At 47.3% G+C, this 14,569-nt stretch overlaps 1 protein-coding gene across 4 annotated transcripts in view; it reads right to left on the bottom strand.

Annotated features, from left to right (window-relative positions):
- Positions 1-14,569, bottom strand: part of dock5 (dedicator of cytokinesis 5) — a 28,172-nt gene continuing 13,603 nt past the window's right edge. The window contains exons 19-51 of one of the 4 annotated variants that reach the window (XM_076731095.1): positions 14,320-14,417; positions 14,136-14,225; positions 13,117-13,217; positions 12,851-12,985; positions 12,655-12,766; positions 12,226-12,296; positions 11,887-11,993; positions 11,593-11,729; positions 10,069-10,164; positions 9,820-9,918; positions 9,340-9,510; positions 9,121-9,221; positions 8,978-9,036; positions 8,580-8,734; positions 8,360-8,445; positions 7,850-8,006; positions 7,692-7,732; positions 7,521-7,611; positions 7,263-7,382; positions 6,922-7,011; positions 6,363-6,467; positions 5,986-6,127; positions 5,366-5,447; positions 5,170-5,254; positions 4,912-4,998; positions 4,638-4,814; positions 3,519-3,602; positions 3,297-3,434; positions 2,895-3,067; positions 2,626-2,773; positions 2,282-2,441; positions 1,946-2,064; positions 1-1,817 (exon numbers count right to left, since the gene is read on the bottom strand). In XM_076731095.1, the coding sequence (XP_076587210.1) occupies positions 1,716-1,817; positions 1,946-2,064; positions 2,282-2,441; positions 2,626-2,773; positions 2,895-3,067; positions 3,297-3,434; positions 3,519-3,602; positions 4,638-4,814; positions 4,912-4,998; positions 5,170-5,254; positions 5,366-5,447; positions 5,986-6,127; positions 6,363-6,467; positions 6,922-7,011; positions 7,263-7,382; positions 7,521-7,611; positions 7,692-7,732; positions 7,850-8,006; positions 8,360-8,445; positions 8,580-8,734; positions 8,978-9,036; positions 9,121-9,221; positions 9,340-9,510; positions 9,820-9,918; positions 10,069-10,164; positions 11,593-11,729; positions 11,887-11,993; positions 12,226-12,296; positions 12,655-12,766; positions 12,851-12,985; positions 13,117-13,217; positions 14,136-14,225; positions 14,320-14,417 (3,719 nt within the window). In that variant the 3' untranslated portion in view covers positions 1-1,715. Of the gene's footprint in view, positions 1,818-1,945; positions 2,065-2,281; positions 2,442-2,625; positions 2,774-2,894; positions 3,068-3,296; positions 3,435-3,518; positions 3,603-4,637; positions 4,815-4,911; positions 4,999-5,169; positions 5,448-5,985; positions 6,128-6,362; positions 6,468-6,921; positions 7,012-7,262; positions 7,383-7,520; positions 7,612-7,691; positions 7,733-7,849; positions 8,007-8,359; positions 8,446-8,579; positions 8,735-8,977; positions 9,037-9,120; positions 9,222-9,339; positions 9,511-9,819; positions 9,919-10,068; positions 10,165-11,592; positions 11,730-11,886; positions 11,994-12,225; positions 12,297-12,654; positions 12,767-12,850; positions 12,986-13,116; positions 13,218-14,135; positions 14,226-14,319; positions 14,418-14,569 lie in introns of all 4 variants that reach the window. The other 3 variants (XM_076731097.1, XM_076731093.1, XM_076731094.1) reach the window with 3 other exon arrangements.

The raw sequence follows: 14,569 nt of genomic DNA, 5'->3' as shown, positions 1-14,569 counted from the left end.
GCTCTTTGCTGCTCTTTGAACAAGTCTTTATTTTTGTTCAGTCAACAACAGCTTGTTCATAAAAAACATCATCACATATCTCTTGAGGCATTCTTTGTATAAAATTTCTCTGATGCTTGTTAAGAAATGTGCATCATACAAAAAGTCAGTCCCTTGTAAAACTAGAATCTAGAAATAACACTAAAATATAGACACCTTAATAATTGATTCAGCTTTGATCATTTTCAAAACAGCGTACATGCATAGATTTACAGCAGCAGTCAGAAGGCACATAAAAGGTTTTGCTTCTTTTAAAAAATGGAAACAGCGCACAGTCGAGCAGTTCAGCTCATTCACGACGCATAAAAATAATCCATCTCTGGACGCACTGAGTGTGCAAAACAATGGAAAGATTAAAATTCAATGAATAGCAATAATTTAAATTTCAATAATGAACTGATAAAAAAAGAAAATCCAACCCCTGAAGTAGAAAACTGAAGTGAACTTCAAAGGCATCCATGTTTGTACCGTACAGCGTTCAGGGTTCTTTAAAGACGGTCGACAGCGCACTCACGTCTGCTAATGTAGCTGCAGCCAGTTAGCTTGCGCTTAGCTTAGCATAAAGACAGTAAACAGCTCGCCATCTTTCTCTGTGATGGCGACGAACCCAAGCAGCAGTCTGAAGCTCACTAACAAACACTTTATATTATCGTGTTAGACTTGTTCATATACATCAAAGTGTAAGCGACAGTTTCAACAGGAGGAATCAAACCAGCAACCCTGCGATCAGTCGACGACCTGTTCTACACACACACAACCAACACACGCATTTCCAAGTCAAACACACAACTTAGGACGTGTTAATTAGTGAGCTTCAGCTGCGGACAGAGCTGGACTAGCCATCTCCCCCGTTTCCAGTATTTATACTAAGCTAAGCTAATGGCTGCAGCTGCTTATACAGACATCAGAGCGTTCTGCCTCCAGCTCTCGGCCAGAGAGTGTCATCCCAACACGTCGACTGGCTTCCACTAAAGGCCCTCAGCGTGATGCCCAGAGGAAGGCCCAGTTACAGTATTCAAAACAAACGCATCGTCTGCTGCACATTCATTAACGCCATCCAGTGTCTCGAAAACATCGTGGTTTAGGAAAATAAGCTTGATTATAAAATGACTGAACACTCATCAGACAGACTGACATTCTGTACATTGAATTCCCTGCTTTTGATCAAGTTTGACATGAATGCGACGCAGCTCGTTCCCGTGTGGACCGCCGGTGGACAGCGGAGGGGAAAAGACGTCATCCAGTGTCGCTCCAACGCAAGACAGCAAAATACTACATTGCAGCATTGGTCTTTCCTTTGTCCCTGCCAGTGATAAAAGTCTCTACAACGAACTGATTCTTCTTTGAGAGAAAAGCATCTGATCACCGTGCAGTAGTGACCTCATGTACCCAAAATCACACATTTCTTTTTGCACTGCAGAACCTCTGACAGCCATAAACCCGACACATTGTTCCCTGTGGCTTAAATACAAAATAACAGCTAAAACTGGAGAACAAAGAGCTGCTCACAGCGGTTACGCACTTGCATCAGACACAATTGTTTCCCCGCTGAAAGCCTCGCATACATCCCGAGTAGATGGTCCTGCATCTGCATCCACAGTGCACAAATCAAACTGCTTCCATCGCAGCCAAATCAGAGAATTAGGGAACTTAAAGGCCTGCGCGTAGGCGTAGCCTTAGTGGGGGGTGTGCTCGTACGACGGGAACATCGACTTCCGCGTCTTCGGAGGCGGCGGAGGAGGCTTGCTCTCGATTTTCATCGGCAGCGGAGGAGTGAACTGTGGGGAAAGAGAGAAGCGAGTTCACGCCAGGACTTCAAATAAAAATAAAAACAGAATATTTTAACGTTTACACGTCATTAAATATGCATTAGTGAGGGGGTGCTGTTTTCTCAGAGCAGATGTACCTCTGAAGAGAACCCGGGGTTGTCAATCTCGTGTGGGTGTTTCTTTGGAGGCATGGGTGGGGGGGTTCCTGGGGTGTCATTGGTATTGACATCATTGTCACTGAGAAGCGATGAGTAACCTGCGACAGGAGAGAGCGAATCAAAGCGTTTCAGAGCGCACACACGTGTGGATGTGCCTTCACTGTACGTGTGTGACCTGATTCACGGCTGTGGACCAGAGTGTGCTCACACGAGGTGAGCAGACACGACGCTCTCCCTGCCTGCGTGCAAAGAAGATGCTGGAGAGAAAATAAAGTGATGGGATGTTTGTCGGAGCAGATGTGTGTCGCTACGTACTGGAGCTGCGTGGTGTGTGCGGTGTGTGCGGAGAGGCGGGCAGCGGGCTGAGAGGGTTAGACAGGCTGAGCTGGGATGAAACCCCCTGGAACAGGGAGAGGGTCAGCCGGCGGTCTCCTAACTGCAAACTCTTGGGTCTCTGCTGCTTCTCTGGAGGAGTCTGGAACAAAAACCAGGAAAGCAAACATATAGGCTTCCATCTAACACAGTCAAGACTCACGGAGCTTCTCCCAGTTCACACCTGAGCAACAGAAAGGTACATTAGGATGATGTGGCCTCATAAACAGCTTATACTGAAATGAACATGTAATACATAAAAATCGCACCTGAGCGTGACGCCTCACCTCATCTGCATCAGACTGCCTCTCCAGTAGGACCTGGGATTTGCTCACACTCCACTCCTTCCTGTTTTTTCTAGCAATCCTGTTGTCTTCCTCCAGGCGGGACAAAACCGAGGCTCTGCGATCGCCGGGACGGGACAGCAAGGAGCTGCTGGTGAATAATCAGGGACAGAAAGAGAGAAAAAACACTGCTTTTGATCTGAGCAAACACAAAAATCAGCGCTTGAAGACAGCAGATGAAAACAGACAGGGGACAGGAGGAGGGGACTGACTCATGGGACGAGACGCAGGAGGGTCCATCAGAGGACGCGGAGCCGCTGGAGAGGCCCGAGGAGGCGTTGGAGAGGGTTGAGACGGTGGACATGCGACGCAGGGTGGAGGACAGGATGTAGGGCATCACCACCGAGCCCACGCGACTCTTCTTCCTCTCGGTGAGAGAGCAGGGCTGGGACACACAAATGGGATTAAGCATCATCGGGGAATCTTGGCAGCCGAGGACCACAATGACAGGCGAAACCGGGGCCGCGATGGACTGGCTAAAGGAAGATTTATGGTCCTACGCTAATATAATGTACACTGCTTTGAATGAGAAGCGTTTGATAGGAAGGCAAGAGGGCCAATAGCTTAAGTTGGCACCCTCTTACATTAAATTGAGTTTGCGGTTGGCAACGCACCAAGGTTATGACGCCATAATGCTTCTCCACTTTCTCCCGAAGGTCTTGGAAGCAAGTAACCAGACGGTTGTGTAAGGGCTTCAACTGCTCCGTCGTTTTCTCCCCGTGGATGCGAATCCCATCTGCCAAGAGAGGGATCTAGAAAGGAGAGCGGGCATTAAGTTAGAAAACATGTTCCGCTCGGAGGCCGGAGTCAATGACAGCGACGGCGGAGGGATTCACCTGCAGGGCGATGAGGTGTTTGAGGACCTCAATGCGCTCATGGTCCTCTGGGTGCTCTTGGATGTAGGCGTCTGTAAAGAATGCCTACAGAGGAGGAAAACAGGATGAAAATTGGGCAGCTTGCTTAAAATGTAGCTGCAAGCAAGAAAGAACAGGATGACAAAGAGGCCACAGTGTCCCCTTATGAATTAGTCTGTGTAACTCATAACAGGCTTGAGGCCAGCCAGAGCTCATGTTAATGAAGAAAGGGCTTACAAATTCATATTAATGTTTGCAGTTGTATGATTTATTTGTTATTAGTGTAGTTTGGCAACGTTCGATAGCAATATATTATTTTCTAAGTCAATTACTTCACAGCCAACTGTGCACACAACCTGAACCCGATTTAGTAAACAGCTAAAATCTAACAAACACAGTGCAGCCTGATTGGTGGGACAATGATTTTTTGGGGGGGGCTCTGTGCTCATGCATCGTGGATTTGAATACCAGGAGTCCGTCCAAATGCAGCGAATCACAAGCTGTCGGTCTGTTTGTCGACCACTTTGGTCCAGACTGAAATGACTCAACGACTCCTGGACGGATTGATTTCAGATGTTGTGCAGATGTTCATCGTCCGCAGAGGATGCATCCTATCGACTCTGGTTAGCTAAGGTTAGCACACTAACATGCTAGCTAGGATAGTTAACACTGTACACATTATACCTGCTAAACATCAGCTTGCATATTAGCCTTTTAACTGTGAGCATATTAGCATCCCGGTGTTAGCATTTAGCCTCATGGTACAGCACAGCCTGCACTGTGGTAATTAACAAATGTTAGCATGCTAACACTCTATGCTAAGATGGTGGTAAATGTTACATCTGAACGTTAGCGTGTTAGCATGTTGGTGTTAGCATGGCTGCAGACTCGTCGGGATCTATTTGATGAGATTTTCTCTGAAGGTTGTGATTCTTTGTTGTCTTTTTTTAAAGTCCTGGTAGTTTTTTCTGTTTGTTTCTTCCAAGGTTACATTAAAATTTCAATCCCAATGAGAGGACCCAATTAAATAATGCTGTTTGTGTATTTGTAGATTTGTGCTGGTTTTGTTAAACAAAACATGACTGAACAAAGGAGACAAACCTTTTCATAGTTGGAGAAGCCGCCCATGACGGCGGGGTCAACGATGCCGCTCAGCATCATGGACAGCGGGTTGATGGACAGGGAGCGATCGCAGGCCTGCTGCTGCACGAGGTTACTCAGCTTTTCATTGGCCATCTCCATGGTCTCGATGGCGTTCTCCAAAGGACTGATCTCCTCCTGCCGCCGGGAGAATTACGTGAGCGCTGAACGTGAACGTGAGGAATTTTTAAAGCGAAGGGGAAACAACAGCTTGAGCATCGAGGCTGCTTCTTACCACCGAGACAGATTTGACTTCGAACCACTTCAGGATCCCTGGGAAATGATAGGCGGTGATGTAGGTTGTCCTCTCGATCCACATGGTCTGCAGGGCAGAATAAACATCAATAAATTATTAACGGCTGACGTTTTAATGTTATTACTAATCTCCAGAGTGAAGAATGCACACAGACAGGATTGTTTATGCATCTTTTCTTTCAATTTATGGCTGTGTGCTTACATATATGAGCTGAAAGGAAATTTAAAAAGTGCTCACTGCAAATTCATTGTCTGGGTCCTTTTCACCTTTCCTGAAGGGCCTGGAATACTGGAACTGGTCCACTTCATTGGTTCTGTAATAGCTGCAACAGAACAGGGAAGGACAGCGGTGAGTTAGCGCTTTGACCAGAGAACCATAAATCCCACGGTGTTCACGAGAACATAAATCAGCCTTTAAGTGTTCGGTTACGTACTTTAATATCTGCTCTGGAACCCCCTTGTCTTTAAACTGGTGCGGCACGGTGAGAACAGGCTTAACAGTAAAGCACTGGATGTCTGAGGTTCAGCTCAGGATACGAGCAGGAATAGTGTGGAGGAGCAGAAAGAGCAGAGCTGGAGTGAATAACTGTCAACATTCAGAGTCCACGGGCATGTTAGCAGCTCTGTGAGGCGCTCTGAGCCAACGCCAGGCTAACACGCTGAAGATACACAGGTCTGTTCACCACGCCGGCCGTTCTGTGCAGCTGATTAGCATGCTAATGTTTGCTAATTAGCAGTAAACACAAAGCTTAGTTTAAAAGTCCTGCACTCAAAAATGTATTTTTGTCACATTAAGTAGAATTTCTCAGACACAAATTAGTACTTAAAGCAGAGTATTTTCTACACATCTTAAACTGTGTGGAGGAGATCTTTAAATATTGATACATCATCAAAGATATTACAGTTTATCCTGAGGGGGCGATTCATCCAACACCTGTCGACAGACTTCAGTTAAAACCACAGTTGTTGACCTCACTGTCGTCCCTGGAGCCTCACAGACCTAAAAAACTCTGATAAATCAGCAGCTTTCCTCTGGGTTAGCACATTAGGATACACTGCCCGGGCGAGTTGCTGATGTTGTCTCCAGGGGGCGCTGTGCTGGTCATGCGTACTGCGTTGGGGAACTGAGAGAGCAGCTTTAAGCTGAAGTCTTCCAGCCACTCGTACTCCTTCCCTCGGTAGATGAACACCTTGTTCTGCGACACAACAGATGAAACAAACAGAATCACGATGGAGCTTGTTTTCCGTAACGTGAGGCGTCCTCGTGCAACGCCGCGACAGCCCCACCTTCATCCCGACATCCTCCTGTGTCGTCAAAAAGCCAGTAACCTTTATCGGCATTGTTGCACATCGCTCTGAGAAATGTTTGAGGGAGGCAGCTCGTTGCATAAACACGACTCTGTTTATTGAAACAGGTAATCATTTCCTTACCCTGAGGAAAGAAGGGAATCCAAGGCCATAATATCCCACAGCGAAGTACTCCGGCTGAGGCCGCATCGCGTGCATTATGTTTTCATAGAACTTGGCCTGTTTTTTCTGTGACACAGGAGACAAAGAGGACGGTGAGGCGGCACAGACGCAGTGTGTTGTCATTAGTCTCCCAGCGGTTACAAGATGAAACCATTCAAAACAAATTACTTCCAAAAACAAAAAAGGAACTCGGCCGCTCTCATTTTCTTTTATGTAATTATGAGAAAGATTAAGGAGCGCAGTCACACTGAACCGCTAACACTGAGAGACTTTACAGATTCTTCCGCTTCGCTCTGCGGCTGGAAATGAGTTGAGCAAACACCTTAACACACAACTATCTCTTCTCATCCCGTCAAGGTCCACAATTACTCATCAGACTAGATTCAACAGCCTTAACGAGGCCGTGACAACACAGCCATCCACATCCAAGCTCTCGTCAGTGTATGGAGCTGCTCTCAGAGGTCTCAGGGGTGATGGCACTTTGTCTGTTCAGCTGAAATATTTGCTCGCCTCCTCTTACCAGCAGTTGGCTCAGCTCCATGAAGTCAAACATGTGGCTCTCATGCATCTTGGCCAGCTGCTTGCCCAGCTCGATGGCCTTCTCCCACATCTGAGAAGACATGTGCACCGCTCAGTTAAAAGGGGACATAAAACAAGAACATAAAAACACAGGAGCATGAGCTAGACTTCGCCATCTGGCTCCCACGGCTGTCCTCGGTGAAACCCCTCCCCCGCCCTGCGGCTCCTGGGGAGAATGGTTGATGCCTCGCAGCCAAAGACAAAGAAACCTGCGGCCGGCGCGTGAGCTGCAGAGACTTGCTCGTCTAACTTTGACACCCGCGTGGAGCAGTGAACGCTCACCTTGCCCTTGTCCAGGTAACATATGATCTCCTGGAAGAGCCTCTCTTTCAGCTCCTGTTGGGTCCAGACATGCTCCCCATCTCTGGGTATCAGGTGAGGCGCGCAGTGCTTGTCAGACCACTGGGGAAGCGGATTACCATAAATCAACATTCAGGTAAACATTCAGCGGCGCGGGAACATTAGCAAAGATTAAACAGCTCAAACTGAAAAAACTCTGATCTTATTTAAGCTGAAAAAAGGCTTTGATGTGTCAGAGACCTCCAGTAATTCAGCATGTAGCAGCAGAGTGTAGGCCGCCTCGGTGTAGTTCTCGCAGTCCAGGTGCAAATCTCGCAGCTTGTACAGGTACCTGGTTAGAAGAGCACATCAGTTAGACGCAGCGAACACGCGGTCCAGAGCCCAGACGCTGCACGTCTCCGCCTGACTCACCGGATGTAAATGTCCTCCCTCTTTTTTTCTTTGTAGAAATTCTGCAAGAGAAGAAAATTCACATCCTTCAACACATTTCCCCCGAAGCGAGCTGAAACATACGTGTAACCGCAGTGTTTGTGCATGTTAAGCCTGTGGTAAAGGCGGCGGCGGCGTACCAGCACGTTGACCGTGCAGCTCATGCGGTGCTCAGGACTCTCGTCGTGTGTGATGGTTCGGTAGGCCAGGAGGTTCTCCAGCAGGCTGCTGAGCAGCAGAGCAAGCTCCTCCCCGGACACGGACAGGTATCTGTGGCGTCTGCAGTGCTCCAGTAAGCTGCAAACAAACAAACAAACAAACAAACGTCCTTCACAGAGCGCTCTGTCACATCTGGATGGAGTCTATCTGTCTTTCCTCCTGACGAGTCCATTAAAAGCAGTGGTTGCACTGTTTGGTCGTGTGTTCTGTCTCTGAGGGGCTTCTTTTGATTGGACAGACCGGCTTGTCCTTCTGGCTCCTTGAGGACTTTTTCCAAGCCATGCTCATAAAGGCCTTTGTTGTATTTCAGATGTAATGCTATGTGGAGAAACTATTGCGCAGCATGGATGGATTTTTGATCAGCGTGTTGTAGCACTTAACCAACTGTGAGAAACAGGGCCGTGCTGCGTTTGATGTGCGCTCTGCCTTACGTTTTCTCCAGCAGGACTTTGTACTGCTCATCCCCTCGGCCTCCTTCTACCTCTTGATCCAATTTTGTTATCAGTTCGTTCTCAAACTGCAAAAGATAAGAAGGGAATTAAAAAACACCCCATCACACACATCACAAATGTCATACTTAGCCGGGAGCCGCCTCAGCCGAACTTAAACAACAACACCAAAGTGCTGAACTTCAGAGACTTGAGTTTGTACCGTTTCGAACGTGCGTCCGGGGCTGAAGTTGTGCTCGCACTGCATCATATCAAAGAAGATGGGGATGGTAGCCTTCCTCAGCTCGGGCTCCGGCACCAGCGTGACCTCCAGAATGGGCCCCACCATGGCGGGGATGAACTTCATTTTGTGGGGGCCTGAGGGACGACCAAACATTATCAGGCAGAAATATCAGAGTGTGATTTGAGAAGGCAATAAGCTGCACCTTCATTTCTCTACAAACACAGGACAAATTTAATAATGTGGTAAACAAAACAACAACAACACACTGTGAAACTGGACAATCTAAAATATTGTCTTCTTATTCCCTTTGCATTACCGGCAGCCGCTCGACAAACAATCCACAAACTCTACGATAATAGCAGAATTATCAGACTCACCCAGATTGTACCACATGTCTCTGATCTTAAATCCAATAGTCTTCCTCATGTCTCCATATCTGTGGCAAATTCAAATCAAAGAACTGTTAAATTAAGTCGCCTGCATTAAAATAATCTTTTTGATGAATTGTAAATGATCTCACTTGTTCAGGATCTTATTTCGTTTCTCCTGAGAGAAGGACTCCAGCTGCAGCGTCGGGTGGGTGAGGAACGCCACCGTCAAGTGAAAGTAGTTATTCCACAGCTGCGAGGGGAGCAGCGTTTTCAAATATTAATGCCGTAATTACCTTCTCATAACACCGGCTTTTGATTTTGCGTTTAATAAAAAATGTGACCTCTGCCAAGGCGGCGGGGAAACACACCTGTAGTTCAAAATGCGCCTGGTCCAGGAAGTACATGTTGAGGACGTCCGAGTACTGGTTGATGGCCCTGAGGAAGACCTGCATCTGCACCAGGTTCATGATCATCCAGTCGGCGGGGAAGACGTTTCCCATGAGGTCCTTAAACATGATGAACGTCTCCATGAGGAAGTCCTGAGTGCAGCAGAGGAATAAAAGCTTCAGCGTGAGCGTGTCCACGCTGCGGCTTTAAAGAAACACAATATTAATACCCAGCACACCCACACTCAGAGCAGCCTGCCACACGTCACGCACACACAAAGCTCCCACAGCTTAATGGAGGCCCCCTGACATCCTCATCATGTCAGTCCAGCCCCTGCATGAAATGTCTACAATCAATATTCTGTTAAGCAGCAGTAAGTGGCCTCGCTGCTTTAATGCCTGTTATTGATGAGATGCTTCAGGACAAGTGGTAGCCAGCAGGGGAGGAACCGGGACACTTACAATGATATCCTGTCTCGTCTTGAAGGTGCTGATGTAGTGGGCGTAATGCATGTCATCCATTTGCTTCAGGATGGCCGTCATGCAGGCGAGATAGTGTCCCTGCGGCAGAGGAGTCACATGATTCCAGAAACACTGCGTTTACAGCGCACCTTCTTGTCTTAGTGAACTCGTGTATTTGGCTATTTTTGATTCATACTGAAGCGCACAGCGAGGACGAGGACGTCCTTCAGCTGTAACACGGTGTCTTACAATGAGAGGGGACGATCGGTCCATGCTGATGACGGTGCGATTAACCCTGCGAAGAAGCCGCTCCATGATCAGCTGGACGTGGCCTCTGGTTGGACCCTGCACAGACAGAAGAGCCTCAGGTACAATCAGCAGCTGGAGCACGGCGGAGGACAGATGTTGGAGAGGGTCGCTGCCCCACGTTACAACAAGAAGAAAAGAAAAGGCAGAAAGCCCTCGAGTCTCTCCTCTGGAGGTTGTTTTGGTTTTACTGGCTCAGGTTTTGAGAGGCCTGTCTGAGATTTCTGTCTCCACGACGATACAACAGATGCGAAAGGAACTTTTTTTGTGGTGCCGACAGAAAACAGATTTAAAAAATTCAGCAGCAGCGTCTCTTTGTAGAAACGCTGTTCCAGTTACTGCTCTGTCAAAAGGTGTGTTTGGCAGAAAGAAGACACAAACTAAACATCAAACGGCTCATTGATGAGTCGAATGGCAGAAAACGACTTCATTAACTTTGGCACTTTTACATTTTTCTACTTTTATTCTACTGAACTCTCTGCATTCTGTGGAAGGTTTGGTTCTAGAGGCGCCCGCTCTGGGTTCTGGACTGGGCCCCTCAGCTGGTGGATCATACAGACTGATCATGTGTTGGTCAGACCCTGATGAAGACCTCGAGTGGAGACACTTTGGTCTGTTTGAGGAATAAATGAATATCATTTCACCTGAAGACGGATCGTCTTAGTTTCTGCATTTGGTCAAAACTTCATGGATCTTGTTTTTTAATTGATTCTGATAACTGATTAATGGATTCAGTGGTCATGAAAGTGAGGACACATCAGCACTTCATGCTACCAGCCTGTGAGCTGTGAGGATTTCCTTTTTTAAGCTGACTAAATATCTTTGTGTTTTGGACGTTTGTCTCTATTTTCTGATGTTTTAAATAAGGACTGCTGAAAACTCCTCTCAGGGATGTTTAATCCAGAGCAGCTGTGTGGAAATAAATCCTGCTGCCATTTTTCAAAGCTGTGACCTTCACAAACAAAGTTCCCGTCACCTTCATTGTATCTGGGAGGGGGCAGAAATCTCCCAGAGAAACTTCTCAAAAAATAAAAACCTGAGTGTTGTTCATGGTGACAGCAGGCTAAAGCCGTCGCCCAGACCTTCCTCTCCTGAGCCACCTCCTCCAGCTCCTACAGGGGAGACACCTCGATGCTAGCAGGCCAGATGGGATATGCAATCCCCCCAGCACGCTCTGGGTCTGCCTCGGGGCTTCCTTCCAGTTGGACATGCCCAGAAAACCTCTGAAGAGGCCCAGTTTCACCTCAACTGGCTCCTTTTAATGCAGAACAGCAGCAGTTTTACTGCGAGGTCCCGGCGGATGTCTGAGCTCTTTAGCGTGTATCTAAGGGTGAGCTCAGGCACGCCGAGCAGGAAACTCATTTCAGCCGCTTAGATCCTCAATCTCACTCTGACTCTTTCTCTGTAATTTGTTCCCACGACCCTTTAAACTTCTAATCTCTGTGCCTCCAAAGGTGGAGTCCTCACCACGTCCTTGCGGTCCAGGTTGTCCAGCACCGTGCTGAGCAGTTGGACGCAGGCCTCGTGGTCAGGTTTACTGGAGTGGTCGTCCAGCTGCCCGCTCAGCTGATCCGTGACAAGCGGCAGAAGCACATCTCGACAATCTGCGGGGACAAGAGCAGAGAAAGACGGTCCTGACGCAGCACGTTCACTTTGACGGAGCTGACCCGACAGACGTGGGTTGGTGTAGTGCAGACGTTTTTTTGGCTTTGTCTTGTGTGAAAAGTCATTATGTGATTTCTGAGCCTGGAGGACTCCTACCTGGCTGCCTGAAAAGGTCACTCTCCACCATTTTACACATGCAGCCCAGCTTCTGACGCACGAGCTGCGAGTCAGGAATGCTCTCAATGAACTTCGCCAGCAGCACGCTGAGAGGAGAATGAAAGAAAAGAGCCAAAAGAGCGGCTGCGATTACTTTAATGGTATTCATATTTCACAGCCACTAATTATTGTCACGGAGGGCTAATGAGAACATGACAGGTTGATTTCACAGCAGCAAGAATTGAGAATAACGCCTCCTTTACACAGAAGTAAATATGATAATTTGCACTGAGACAGGCAATTATCATTTCCTGCTGTGCAAACCCTCTGGAGAGTTACCTGAGCTCCACGGGATCAAACACAGTCTGGATGTCATTAATGATGCTGGGGAGGTATTTCAATATTGCTCCCTGAAAAAGCAAAGAATGAGGTCTCATCAGGCTGAAGCATCGGGACGTCTTTCATTGTCTGGTAAAAACAAGCTTCTCCTCACCTCACCGCGACTGCCGACAGGGACACCACATTTATTTTGCAGTTAATTTGTGAAACTTTTCAATAACTTGTCCATAACAGTGTGAGACGGTTTCACAGCTGCACAACTACCATGGCTTTACAAGCCACACTGAAAAAGTTGTTTTACCATCAAGCTGGAGAATGATTAATTGATGAAATCTCAGTGTTTCGACATGATTTTCAGTCCAGAAATACGAAACTAAAACAGCTAAAACAAAGAGCGACTGGGAACATCAAGGATTCTTCCTCACTTACCTTTATCTTCACCCCCTCATCCAGCGGTCTGTCCATCAGAGTGTTGAACGACAGGAAAAGGGTGCGAATGGAGTTGAAGAAAGCGTCGCCATCCTCGCTGTTCCCATAGAATCTGAGAATCAAGGCCCGGCATTACATCACAAGCAGTCCTCCTTAGAATATGAGTGAAAAGCTGATGTGGCGGCGCCTCTGGTACCTGAGGTAGAGGACCCGGGACTGTACAATAAACCTGAACAGGTACTTGAGAGCTTTGAGCGCTGCGTAGAGCCTCTCGGTCAGGACCGGCTCCTCGGCGTGGCCCACGTAGTAGTTAAGGACCCTGGTTAACTTCCTGAGAAAGTGAATGAGTCAGGCATCAATGTCTGCTGGTAATTTGGGCGTGGGTGGAGAAGAAGCACTAAAAATAAACAGGTTGAAGGGATGGAAGTGATCAAAGGAGGGAAACACAGAACGGAGACTCACATGTAAGCCAAAGTGGCACTGAAGTGCTTGTTGATGTAGGTTTCCAGGACGGGGTTGAAGTGCTGGAATTTGATGTCGCCAATAAGTGTGATTATAAAAACCTGGTTAGAGACAAGAGCAGGAAACAAAATCAGAGCCTTGTTCAAGTTGAAAGAACATAAAAGCCGGATTTCCAGAAAAGCTGGGACGCTGTGTTGAACATAAACTGAACAGAATGTGATCATTTACAAATCCTTGTTGACAGAAACTCACCTGAAAACAGCACAAAGAATACATTAAATGTTTGAGCTCATCAGCTTCATTGATTTCGGTAAATATCTGCTTACTGTGAATCTGATGCAGCGACACGTTTCAAAGACTGAGAAAGATGTGGAATTCAAACCAGCTTCACATGCACGAGGGATTCACAGGAAACAATACGGGGTTACTGTTAATAATCATATGTAACTGATATCAGCCTCACTGTGTGCTGCGCGCGCACACACACACACACACACACACACACACACACACACACACACAGCTGTATTAAGTTACTGCATGCATCATTACTGATGGTGCTTCACATTAAGAGCCGGGTTGAGCCAAACGAGAACCAGTTTGTACGATATGTCGTCTGACCCCGTACGAAGGCGAAAGTGTTTAAAGGCGTCTCAAACGACCGCGCTCAAAGGTGGAGTTAAAAGCCAGCCGTCACTGCGAGGGGCTCGGTTGTTAAATGAGTGTGTAGCAGCACACATTTCCAGACAGCCTCTCCTGGAGGGCACTCACAGCGTTGCACTCGGTGGTGAAAAACGACAGAAATGGTAGTGAAATGAAAAAGAGAGGTAGAGAGAGAAGTTCAAACCTCGCTTACTCTCTCGCCTCTGCACACCTGGACAATCACTGCGTGAGGTGGGTGTCAATGTCGCTTTTCAGAAAGTTAAAGAAATACTCAGAAAGCCAATCACGGCATCAGAAAGGTGTGCGTGATGTAATGCCATCCTCTAATTGACGCTATGGCCTGAGAGCAAACTAACCAAGGCATTGAACACCAGGGTGTCATAGGTGTCCTTCTCTGAGGTCTCCATCATGATGTTGAACAGGGCATCCAGAGTGTCCTGAAGGAACTGTGCAGAAAACAGAAGTCTGTTACTAAACAGTAAAAAGGATGTTATAACTAGAAGGTACAGCAGCAGCTTACATACAGCAAAGAAAACTCACTTTGACAATCTCCCCTCCCTCCACCTCCATCAGCCTCTGCAGATTCTGGTCCAGAGCTTCAGGGTTAGACCTCCAGTTCAACAGGCCAAGCAGGTCCACTGAAAACACAACGCACATCAGGACACAACGAGACAACGATAATTGTGTTAAAAGCCTGACGTTTCAATATAAACCTCATTAGATCTACATCAGTTAATTCGAAGGCCGTCTGATGGTGGGACCTCCGTTTCATTTCCTAAAGAAGGTTCTG

The sequence above is a fragment of the Chaetodon auriga genome, chromosome 5 (assembly GCF_051107435.1).
Source record: "Chaetodon auriga isolate fChaAug3 chromosome 5, fChaAug3.hap1, whole genome shotgun sequence".
Taxonomy (NCBI): Eukaryota; Metazoa; Chordata; class Actinopteri; order Chaetodontiformes; family Chaetodontidae; genus Chaetodon; species Chaetodon auriga.
Note: the sequence above shows the minus strand (reverse complement) of the source record. Positions and strands in the feature narration are given on the sequence as shown.